This window comes from Pituophis catenifer, unplaced genomic scaffold (genome assembly GCF_029215685.1).
Source record: "Pituophis catenifer annectens isolate HBS135680 unplaced genomic scaffold, rPitCat1.0.hap2 SCAF_1, whole genome shotgun sequence".
Classification (NCBI taxonomy): Eukaryota; Metazoa; Chordata; class Lepidosauria; order Squamata; family Colubridae; genus Pituophis; species Pituophis catenifer.
In genome coordinates this window covers 15,341,198-15,354,006 of record NW_027256881.1, presented here as the reverse complement: position 1 = coordinate 15,354,006, position 12,809 = coordinate 15,341,198, and the positions used below count along the sequence as shown (strand labels likewise).

The following is a 12,809-nucleotide window of genomic DNA, read 5'->3' as shown; positions in this document are numbered from 1 at the left end:
TTGCCTAGATTAGGCAAAGCTATTCTACAGCCATTCAGGAGGCGCCAACGTGTTGCAGTTATTACGACATTTATGATATCTCTCCAATATTCCAATATTCCTGTGCTGTAAAGAGGTCATTGACAAATTAAACTTGAAATGTGATAAATAACATAAATATGTATAGCGATAAGAAATTGTATTTGTTGCAAGGTAAAAATTGATGAAAATGTCTAAACCGGAGAAGTCAAACCATATCCAATGTTTTTAAATTTGTATTATTAATAAAAAACTTTTTTAAAAAAGACAAATTAAACTTGATCTGCTCAGCACAGGTGGAATTCTATATGTTTAAGACAGTTGCTGAACCTTGTTCAGGCAAACAAACAGCTATGAGCACTAGCGCAGGGGTCTCCAACCTTGGCAACTTTAAGACTTGTGGACTTCAACTCATAGAGTCTTTCCCAACCACAGCAACTTCCAGATGTGTGGCTTTTAGCCCCCAGAATTCTCCTCAATGGCAAAGCTGGCTGAGGAATTCTGGGAGCTGAAGTCCACAAGTCTTAAATTTGCCAAGGTTGGAGACCCTTGCACTGGAGACTTAAAACATGAATCAGTACATTTTTCTCCACATGGAGAAGCAGCGCTATATCTATTGCTATAATCTGGGTTTGTGCCAATTGCATTTTTAACGATGTCTTGCACTGGGACATCTGTATGTAATGCTGATGGTAGAACATTTGTGAAGTCTGGAATTTAAGATGGTGGTATTTTATTGCCTTTTGATGAAAAGCATTGGAATCTCATAAGAACAGTTAAGATATTGGTTTACAGAAAGGATAACAAATAATTTTTGTTGCTTTTAATGCATATGGATAGGCTAGTTTGTATTTAGGATGTCCACTTGCATTTTGTTAAATAAGATAATACACTGGTATGTGAATGCTGTGCAGATCTGCTCTCTTTTTAATCTTTCTCGCTTAGCATGCAGTATCCCATAGTACTTGTTACACTTCCCAAATATATGTGTGGGAATAATATCTGCCAAAATAAAGAACCTTAATATATTTAGTACTATTGGGGAAGTCTGTCTCCAGTAGTTAAAGTAAAGAAAAAGCCTTGAAGAAATATTGGGTGGGTATTCCTATACTCCTATACTCCTTCTTGTTTTCAGAATAATTGAAATTACAGGTAGTTCTCGACGTACCACAGTTCATTTAGTAACCGTTCAAAGTTGCAGTGGCACTGAAAAAAGTGGCTTATGACCATTTTTCACACTTATGACCGTTGCAGCATCCCCACAGTCCCGTGGTCAAAATTCAGATGCTTGGCAACTGACTCATCATGGTTGCAGTGTCCCGGGATCATGTGATCATCTTTTGCAACCTTCCAACAAGCAAAGTTAATGGATAAACCCAGGGGTGGGCTGCTGGGGGTCTGCAGGGGTTCGGGAGAACCTCTAGCTAAGATTCTGTGCAGTTCAGAGAACCCCCAAATCCCACTCCTGGCTGGCCCCACCCACCCCTCCCCTCCCCTCCCAGGAGTCCCCACGCAGCCTGTTTTGGATGCAGGTAAGTGCAGGGCATACGCGGAGGCTCAGGAAGGGCGGAAAATGGGCCTACCAGAAGTTCAAGAAGTCCTCCATAGCCTGGGGAGGCCATTCTCACCCTCCCAGAGGCTCGAGCAAAGCCTCTGGAGCCCAGCGAGGGCAAAACCCTCCCCACACTACCACCATGGTGCAGGAGGCCGACTAGGCTACATCCACCATGGCCATGGCCATCCAGCAACCGGGCAGAGAACCTCTTGCTAAAATTTTTGAAGCCCACCTCTGGATAAACCAGATTCACTTAACAACCATGTTACTAACTTAACAACTGCAGTGATTCACTTAGCAACTGTGGCAAGAAAGGTTGTAAAATGGGGCAAAAGTCACTTAACAAATGTCTTGCTTAGCAACAGAAATTTTGACCTTAATTGTGGCCGTAGGTTGAAGACTACCAATACTTGTTACACTTCCCAAGTACAGACTTGGCAATAATAGCTAAGAATCCTAATATATTTAATATTATTGGGGAAGTCCGTGTCCAGTAGCTGGAATGTTAAGAGTGCAGAAAAATTGGGTGGGTATTTCTGTACTGCTTTTTGTTTTCATAATGATTGATATTACCTCCTCATATTTTGTTTTAAAATGGCATGTTAAAATGTTTAAGAAATAGGTTAATCTTTTATTAGTGTTTACTCCCCAATTTTATTTCCAAAAGCTATGTAATAGGAGGTTTATATAAGGCTAATCACACAGTTAAATCTTTACAGTTCCTGCATGCAGAGGACAAGTTAAATAATACAGTTCTCAGGAGCAACATAATACCACTCTTTCTCCAAAGAAACATAGCATTCATTTTCACAAGAGGAGGGCTTGGTTTCTAAGCTCATGGCCTTGCTAGCTTTTGTTAACTTTTGATGTAGAACAGTCTTTCCCAACCACAGCAACTTCCAGATGTGTGGCTTTTAGCCCCCAGAATTCTCCACAATGGCCAAACTGGCTAGGGAATTCTGGGAGTTGAAGTTACACATCTGGAAGTTCTCCTGATTGGGAAATACATATGTAGAGATAGGTCAATATGTTCCTGTCTTATACTGAATCTCCAGGCACTGGGAAATGGGATAGGCCTTGGCAATAGCATCCATTTATTTAGAAGTGTAAAGCAGTGTTTCTCAACCTTAGCAACTCGAGGATGCATGGAATTCTGGGAGTTATAGTCCATTTATCTTCAAGTTACTAAGGTTGAGAAGCAGTGCTTGCTGGCTGGGGGATTCTGGAAGCTGAAATCCACGCATCTTAAAACTGCTAGGATTGAAAATCACTGCTATAAAGAGTACTTTAAAAGGTAAGTACAGTATTGCATATATTTCATTTTGTCCCAATGTTTTCAAGAAAAATACAGTGATACCTCGGTACTCATCCTTAATTGGTTCTGGGAGGTGCGATGGGTACCAAAAACAATGAGTACCAAACAAATTTTTCCTGTAAGGAATAATGTAGTGAATCACAAGGCAGCTGACACCGATAAGTTCTAGCTTGTGCATTGAGTACCAAAACAAAGAATGAATACTGGGTCAAAAATGTTACATCAAAATATGTTGAGTATTAAATTTGATGAGTTTCAAAGCAGTTGAGTACCAAGGGACCAATGTAAGAGGATTTCCCCCCTTATTCCTTCAATTTTACATTTTTATTTAGTAACCTGTGAGTCTATCAGTGTTGTGGTCCGCTGGCAGCCTGTGGAACTGGCAGCAGAGTCGGACAGTGAGGAGGTTGGGGAGGAACATGGGCCAATCCTGGAATCTGGGGAAGGCTCAGACGAGGGCTCTGCGTCAGAGGCAGAGAAGGGGCCAGGGCCATCTGGGAGTTATGTGCTGCCTCTGGAGCCTCCAGAGTCAGACATCAGTGAGGCAGAGGAACAGGGGGAACCTGTTCCCAGTGCACACATGTGCAGAGCTGTCAGAAGGCAAGAACAGTTAAAACAAAAGGGATAATTTGGGAGTATCTGAGGGGCTTGGAGATGATTGGCCCCTCCCATAAGACATAAAGGAGGAGCAAAGGCACTTGAGACTTTGCAGGAAGCAACTTTGTTCGTTCTGGTCGGTTTGAATTCTGAAGCTCTGTTTTGACTGCTCCGTGTGGCCTTGCAAAGCTAATTGCCAATTAGGTCTTTGGCAGCGTGTCAAGGGAGATAAAGGTGGGTGCTTTTCAGCCTTATCCTGAAAGACTGTGGCAGACTTCTGTCGGATTCTTTACAAAATATTTCTGACTCATTATGGGCTGTGAATGAACATAATTCACAGCAGTTGAAATAAAAAGAGGGTTTTTAGGACTAAGCGTGTGCTTTTTACTGTCCCAGGAAGCCTGGCTCAGAACAATCAGTATGTTAACTTCCAACAGTTTAAAAAGATAGAAAAATACTGGCATCCTTTTTTATGCTTTGATAATGGTTTTTCTCTCTTTAGACATCATTTAAACAGTTATCTTAAGTGTAACTTTTGAGGAAATCTTTCTTGTCCCATCATAAATTTTCCTCATTCACTTTATATGGAGCAGAATAAACATCTGCCCTGCCCCCACCAGAACAGAAATGGGCCTAGTTTTTTTTTTAGCATTTAACTATGATATGACCTTTTCCTACATTAAGCTTTGTTTGGAATTGTGAAATTATTGCTTCCATTCTTCATTTTGCTTATTCTTTTTTAAGGTGATATTTAACAGATTATAAATTAGTAATTTTCCTTCATCATTATCTATTCTTAGATGTCTCTGTGAAGTATGGAATAATACATTTTAAAATCTCCTTTTGTATTTTTTTTAAAAAAAACTTTAATGTCACTACATTAGAATCCATTTAGGGTAAATTTAGAATCTAACTATAAGTGCTATATTAAAAAAGACGTGTTCAAATAGAGAAGGTTGAAGTGAACTGGGCATTTTTTTCTTGGATGTTGCAGATTTTTTTTCTGCAAAAGTCCTCATTCACTTGAAATTTTTTTTTAAATGCATCTTCCTTTGTCATAAAATTACAGTCCCATGAGGTCAAAGCCATGAGTCATTCCCTTAAAGATGAGAAGATGCATCCAAGGGACCGAGAGAAGCTTTTAATTATCTTGTTTGTTTTATTGCTAGGAAATCCTTCATCCCAGGATGCAAAATTTTAACTGCATTGGGTAATGTAAACACAGCTAGGGTCTCCTCCTCAGTGTCAAAACTTTGTAAAGTTTAATCCTCCTGTAGTATACTTTCTACTTCATCTTCCTATCTCAGTGTTTTCTGGCAAGGAAAAGATGGCCAGCTAGTCAGGGTCACGTCTGAGCCAGCGATATTGAAAGCTTCCTGTAATGCCATGCATTTACTAAATGTAGCTCAGGGATGGCCAACATTACATTTATCTGGATATATGTGTCAACCCTGAAGCTGACCTGACCGAAGCCATCTTGGATTCTTCAGTGTTGCCACACTGGAGCTGAGGGATAGGGAGGGTGGATTTTAGATAGCTGGGATTTTGTAGCCCAAACAAAATACTTTCTCTTGGGAACCAAGAACATTCTCACACCCGGCAGAGGAAGGCGGAGTGATGTTATCAGACAACCAGACAGCACCGTGATTGGACCATGTGACTGATTGTTTTGAGAAAGTGACAAACTTTTAATTAGGTGGAAACTGCTGTTGAATCTACCTGCCTTGGAGTTTTGCTTGCTATGGGTCTATTACTTGGAACCCTGACAATATGTTCAAGATGACAAGAGCATAAGAAATATTAGCAGAGAAATGTTAGCAGACCAACCACCATCTACAGATAAACCTTGATTTCCGTTGCTGGGTAAGGCAGGTATTAAATGAGTTGACCCCAAATTTACAACATTTTTGCCACAGTTGTTAAGCAAATCATGGCAGCTATTGTGTGGCGATATGGGCAGAGAAATGTCAATATTTCTCTGTCCTTATTACATCTCCAGTGGCCTGGTTTGTGTGACCTCATGCCTTCTGGGTGGAAATGATTCTAAGATTCACTAACAGGACTATGTAAAGAGTATGTTAGGCTAATGGACAAAGTTGACCAGATCTGCTCTGAGCTGGTCTCTGGCCTTGAGGCAGGTTGTGTGGAAGTTACTTTGGCTGGTTCTAGCTTGGCTATCTTTGATCCTGTTGAGACTGAGAAAGTGAACATGGTCCTTGAGGCTGTTAGTGCAGACACCTCCATTAGATCCATGTCCCTCCTGGCTGGCTGAGGCTTCTTAGGGAGGGACATGTGATTAGGTTCCAGTGGTGATTAACTGCCCCTCGAAGGAGAGAGTAGTTCTATCTCTTAAGAAAGCAATGGTTTGCCCCCTCCTCAAGGAGCTATTACTAAACTCCACCATCCTGTACAATTTTAATCCAGTTTCCGCTTTTCCCTTTCTAGGAAATGTTGTAGAGAAAATAGATGCATTGCAGCTTCAGAGGAAGAAGTGGGTTATCGGGAGCATTTTCAATGATGGTTCAGGCTTAGGTATGGGACTCAGATGGCCTTGATCATGCTTTTCGATGACCTTTGCCGGGAGCAGGATGGGGGTAGTGTGTCCATTTTTGTTCTTCTTGACCTCTCAGTGGCCTTTGATGATTATGATAGTTTTCTGGACCAGCTCTAGGAGTGGGAGTGGGTGTCAGGGTATTGTGTTGATTCTCCTCCTCCTTTTGGAATTGGTTCCAGTAAGTATTGATGGGGGAGAGATCCCGCTGGCCACCTCTCCTTTGTGGGCTGCTTCAGGGCCCTTGGTATTCTCTCTATTTAATATCTGCATAAGGCTGCTGGTTGAGGTCATCCAAAGTTTGGGGTTATATCTCTACCTCAGGCTGCCTGAGTGATACTATCAAGGTTCAGAGCTTGGAGCCTGTGGGGGCCTGGATAGGATATAACAAGCTTCAGCTCAGCCCAAGGAAGACTGAATGGCTCTAGGTTGCAGGTGCTGTCATGTGATGTTTTGTGTCATTTTTTCTCTTCGCGGAGCTGGGATGGGCGTGGCCTGTGCTTGACGCATCCGGCCTGCAGGCTGCCAGTTTGACACCCCTGCTCTAAGTTTTTGGACCTTCTGGTTTCAGGGACCTTTCATCTTTGGTTCTGGATGGGGTGGCACTGCCCCAGACAGACGTGATGTTCAGTCTGGGGGGTCTCCTGGACTCAGATGATAGCCATGGCCAGGAGGTCCTTTACAGAGCTTAGGGCTTTGGGCCAATTCACTCATTCCTGGATCAGGGAGCCCTGTTTAAAGTCATTCATGTGCTTATGACCTCCAGATAGGACTGCTGCAATGTGCTTTACATGGGACTGCTCTTGAGGAATATTCTGAAGTTTGAACTGATGCAAAATGTGGCGGCTTGTGGTATATTGGTGCCCATGTATGCTTATAGGTGCAACCTTTAAGTCTTAGTTTAGGACTGAGTCATTTATGGGACCGTTTCTCTCTATCCCACCTAATCTGGCAGGAAGGGCATTCTCTGGGAAACATCCAATAGGGAGTATTGGCTGGCGGGGCCCAGAAGTTAGCCTTTTTTTTGCAATAGCCACCCTTGCCCCTTGGAATATCATCACTACCACCTCCCCTCCCCAATATTATATTGGCCCCATTCCTGTTGGCCTTTAATAAAGGTAAAGGTTCCCCTTGCACATACGTGCTAGTCGTTCCCAACTCTAGGGGGCAGTGCTCATCTCCGTTTCTAAGTCGAAGAGCCAGCACTGTCTAATGACAATTCCATGGTCATGTAGCCAGCATGACTAAACTCCGAAGGTGCACAGAACGCTGTTACCTTCCCACCAAGGTAGTCCCTATTTTTCTACTTGCATTTTTACGTGCTTTCAAACTGCTAGGTTGGCAGAAGCTGGGGCAAGTAATGGGAGCTCACTCCATTATGTGGTGCTAGGGATATGTACAGCCGAACTGCCAACCTTTCTGATCGACAAGCTCAGCATCTTAGCCACTGAGCCACCGCGTCCCCTTTTTAATAAGGACTTGTAAACCTGACTTTGTGCTGAAGCTTTGGACCCTGGGCATGCATTCAGTCTTAGTCTGGTAATTGGTACTTGTTGACTTGTCTTTGGAATTTGCAGCGAACTACAGCTAAAACAAATAATTAAACTTGAATAACAGAATGTGTCTTCTGTTCTATTCCGCAGTCATTGGTGCCACTACACAGTCACCCGGACAGTTTCCTGTCAAGTGCAGAATGGCTCGGAGACAGTGATCCAAAGGGTTTATCAGAGCTGCCGGTGGCCGGGACCTTGTGCCAATTTAGTGAGGTAATGGACTGTGTTTTAGACCTGTTTTTTTGATCCAAGCCACAGAGAAATAGCATTGGATAAATACTCTACTGTGTTGACAGAAGCCAACGGTTGGCAAGACTGCAACCCATTTGAATGATCTGCTGAATCTGTATAGTTGTTTGGAAATGGTATCATTCTTTGACATCATCTACACTTCCGTTCAGAGACATCTGTAAACATGTGAATTGAGGTCTACCTGAAAACGGGAGCAATTCTTGTGTTATTACCTGGTCAGCTTGAATTGCAGTGATCCCCAACCTTTCTGGCTTGGCGGCCCAGTGGGGGATTCTGTGTGAGTGGCAGGCAGGCGCACAGGTCCATTTGCACGAGCGCCTACCGCTCACAGAGCTAGAGTTATGGACGAGCGTGAGTGCCTGCCACTCGTGCAAATGGAGCTGCCTGTGCGCACGTGTTCACTCACCACTTGGGGACCCCTGGTATATGTTATAATGTTGTTACTTTCTTCTAATTCATTCCTAAAAGTATACTATAGTGAAAGTGATTACCTTCTGAAGGTGATTCAGCAGAACTGAAAAGTGTGCTGGTTCCTAAAGGCCACAGAGTTCAGAAGTCTATCATACTCCACAACTCTCAAAATATTATCTTTCTTTTTTTACACAAAACATCAATGCAGATGCTGCAGATATAAACGTGTCAATACATGTCCTTGAGATCCACAGCAAAAGTGTACACGGAGATCCTTCTTTGTTTGTGCGGAGAAGAGCAACAAAGATGATTAGGGGACTGGAGACTAAAACATATAAAGAATGATTGCTGGAATTGGGTATGTGTAGTTTAATGAAAAGAAGGACTAAGGGAGACATGATAGCAGTGTTCCAATATCTCAGGGGCTGCCATAAAGAAGAGGGAGTCAAGCTATTCTCCAAAGCACTTGAGGGCAGGACAAGAAGCAATGGGTGGAAATTAATCAAGGAGAGAAGCAACCTAGAACTAAGGAGAAATTTCCTGACAGATAAAACAATTAAACAGTGGAATAACTTGCCTCCAGAAGTTGTGAATGCTCCAACACTGGAAATTTTTAAGAAGAGATTGGATAACTATTTGTCTGAAATGGTTTCCTGCCTAAGCAGGGGGTTGGATTAGAAGACCTCCAAGGTCCTTTTCAACTCTGTTATTCTATTCTATTCTATTCTATTCTATTCTATTCTATTCTATTCTATTCTATTCTATTCTATTCTATTCTATTCTATTCTATTCTATTCTATTCTATTCTATTCTATTCTATTCTCTATGGCAGATGAGGGTCTCTTCATCAGTCATATTTGCCTGGCTTCTATGAGGTTGTTGTCCAATGAGGTCAGAGGGAGGGGGCGTGGAATTACAAATAGTAGCAAAATCTCCTCCTCCTATTATTTCCTTCATGCCTCAACTCCTCAATCATCTGCTAATTAACACTTATCAGAAAGTCTTTCCCAAACTGGTCAGGCTAAGATCATTCTAAAGACCACATCTCTGGCAAACAACTGGAAATCACCTCTAGATAATCCTTGAGTTATTACTAGTCACTTAACAACTGTTTGAAGTTATGATAGATCTTGTCAGAGCCATTTATCACCCATTTTCTGAATTACAATGTCCCCCCTGAATCACGTGATTGCAATTTGGGCAGTTGATGTTTGACGTTATGTCCCTTTGCGGCAGGGGTGAAATGCTCCTGGTTCGGACCGGATCGCCCGATCCAGTAGCGATGGCGGCGGGTGGTTCGGAGAACCGGTAGCAAACATCCCTGCGCCCCCCCCCATGTTTAGCTGAGCCGCGCAATCATCAGAGGCTTTTTTTTTTTTACTTTTAAAAGCATTTTTTCTACAACTTCTTCGGCCGAAGAGATTGTAGGAAAAAAAATACCTTTAAAAGCCTCTGGCGTATCCTGGTTAATCAGGATATGACAAAAGGCTTTGAGATAACAAAAGGAGTAAGACAAGGCTGCCCACTCTCCCCACTTCTTTTTATTCTAGCATTGGAGCCACTCTTAAATAGAATTAGAGAAGACCAAAAAATAAAGGGACTGAGAATTAAAAGTGAGGAGTACAAAGTCCAGGCATATGCATATGATATGGTCTTTATAATTGAGGAACCTTTAGAATCCGTCCCCAAATTGTTTAAAAAAATAGAATTCGGTGAAGTAGCAGGTTTAAAAATTAATAAGAATAAATCAAAATTATTAACTAAAAATCTTACAAAAAAACAGGAGATAGAATTAGAAAAGATTATGAATATACAAGTAACAAAAAAAATTAAGTATTTGGGAATTTGGCTTACGGCAAGAAGTTCCTCAATTAAAAAAGAAAACTATGATAAATTAATTGAACAAATTAGGAAAGATTTGGAAAACTGGACAAAGTTGCAAATCTCATGGATGGAAAGAGTGGCAGTAATAAATTGAATATCCTACCTAAAATTTTATTCCTCTTCCAGACTATTCCAATAAAAATGGGAAAATTTTTTTCAACTTATTAAATAGATTGACCACAAAATTTATTTGACAAGAAAAGAAGCCTAGCATTCAGTTAAAAGTATTACAAGATACCAGAGAGAGAGGAGGAGCCGCCCTCCCAGATTGGGAGACTTACTATCAAGCAGCAGGATTAGTTTGGATAAAGGAGTGGATAGAATTGGAAAATAAAAGACTGCTAATACTAGAAGGACATGATTTAACTATAGGGTGGCACTCATAGTACCATCATTAAAACAATGTCGTCTAGTAGTTCCAAGGGAGAGAGCCTTCTCTGTGGGGGCACCCACTCTTTGGAACAAAATACCCCCTGGAATACGAATAATCCCAGATCTTCGCACTTTCCGACGTGCCCTGAAGACCTTTCTGTTTCAACAAGCAGGGCTAGCATAAACATCTAAATTCTATGCCAAGGTCTTAGCAGATACACTAAGTTGACTCAATTTATTATTTACTGTTTATATATATATATAAAATAATTATTATATGTATATGAAATCTTATTCTGTTCACCGCCCTGAGTCCTTTGGGAGAAGGGCGGTATAGAAATTCAATAAATAATAATAATAATAATAATAATAATAATAATAATAATAATAATAATAATAATAATAATAATACATATCTGGGGGGAACAAAACACTTATGGACACTTTAGAAGACACACAATTAGGAATTCATTACTAATAATTTGGAATAAAATTAAAAAAACAAAACTATATACAAATCCCGTCTTGGATCTCTCCAGAGGAAACTTTAACACACCCAAATTTAGTAGACTGGACAAAATTAATTAGATATAGAGACATAATAAACAAGAGAGGAATATTAAAAACCAGAAACGAATTGAAGCTGGATTTAGGAAGAGAAGTGCAATGGTGGACGTATCTACAGATAAGTTCAAAATATACAGAGGATATAAAAAAAGATCAGGTTCGACTAGAAGAAACAGAATTAGACAAAATCGTATTAGGGAATGAACAAAAACTAATAAGTAGATTATACAAGTTTCTAATACGGTATAAAATGGAAGAGGAAACAGTGAAAGACATGATGATCAAATGGGCACAAAATATTAACCATGTGATAGAATTAGAGAAGTGGGAGAAGATGTGGAAAACGAACATGAAACTGACAATTGCCACGGCATACAAGGAAAATCAGATGAAAATGTTTCATAGATGGCACCTTCCACCGGCCAGAATTGCAAAAATGTTCCCTACCAACTCCCCGAAATGTTGGAAATGCAAGGCTGGCTATGGAACATATTACCATCAATGGTGGACCTGCACGATGGCACAAAAATTTTGGAAGAAAATTAAAACCTGGATAGTAGAAATAATTCAGAATCCAATAGAGGGAAAACCGGAACAGTTTCTGTTAGGTATTTCGATAGAAAATTATACCAAAGAAATACAGTACCTTATATTGCATATATTGACAGCAGCACGTATTGTATACGCGTAATATTGGAAGAAAGAAACAGTACCAACGGAAGAGGATTTAATTAAAAAAATCCTGGAATGTGCAGAATTAGATAAATTAACTAAAGAAATTAAGGGGAAAGAAGAATCAAAGTATTATAAGGTCTGGAATAGATGGTATGAATGGTTGAAAAATAAGGAAATAAGTCAAATGTATGAAGAAAGGAGGGGGAAAATGTGTATGATCTTTTGTTAGTAAAGAAGAAATGATGTAAAGTAAAAATGAACGTCAAATAAGTTAATACTTAAATATCTGTAAATATTGATGTATAGAAAGAATAGACCGCTGTATATAGCTGAAAAGAAAATGATATTTTGTTTTTTGTTGTGTTACTTCTTGTTGTTTGTACATGTTTGATTTTAATGTTGTTTTAATGTGTTTAAAATAAAAAACATTTTAATAAAAAAAGAAGCCTCTGGCGATCCCAGCTGAGCTGCCTGATCGTCAGAGGCTTTTAAAAGCATTTTTTTTCTTCAACCTTTTAAGGTTGTAGAAAAAATGTTTTTAAAAGTTAAAAAAAAAAAAGTTGGCCTCGCCCACCCAGTCACATTAACCCCCTCCACTAAGCCACGCCCACAGAACCGGTAGTAACAAATTTTACATTTTTTTAAATTTTTTTTTAATTTGATTTATATGCCGCCCTTCTCCGGAGACTCAGGGTGGCTTACAATGCGTTAAGCAATAGCCTTCATTCTTTTGTATATTTTATACAAAGTCAGCTTATTGCCCCCACAAACTGGGTCCTCATTTCACCTACTTTAGAAAGGATGGAAGGCTGAGTCAACCTTGAGCCTTGGAGAGATTCGAACCAGCAGAAATTGCAGGCAGTTGTGTTAATGACAGGGTGCACTAAACCACTGTACTATCAAGGCTCTTTCACCACTGCTTTGCGGTGTCCTGTGGTCACATGAACATGATTTATGATTTATTTATTTTTTTGCTGGTTTCTGGTGTTTACGTCCAGTTTCCAGCAAAAAAAAAAACATTGGTGAAAAAGGATTTACTTAAAAACCACATTTATTTAA

General features: G+C 40.3%; 1 protein-coding gene across 1 annotated transcript in view; it reads left to right on the top strand.

Moving 5' to 3' along the window:
- COL26A1 (collagen type XXVI alpha 1 chain) overlaps positions 1–12,809 on the top strand; it is a 206,033-nt gene that overhangs the window by 38,441 nt on the left and 154,783 nt on the right. Inside the window, exon 2 of the mRNA XM_070945813.1 lies at positions 7,680–7,802. Within this exon, the coding sequence (XP_070801914.1) occupies positions 7,680–7,802 (123 nt within the window). The remainder of the gene's footprint in view (positions 1–7,679; positions 7,803–12,809) is intronic.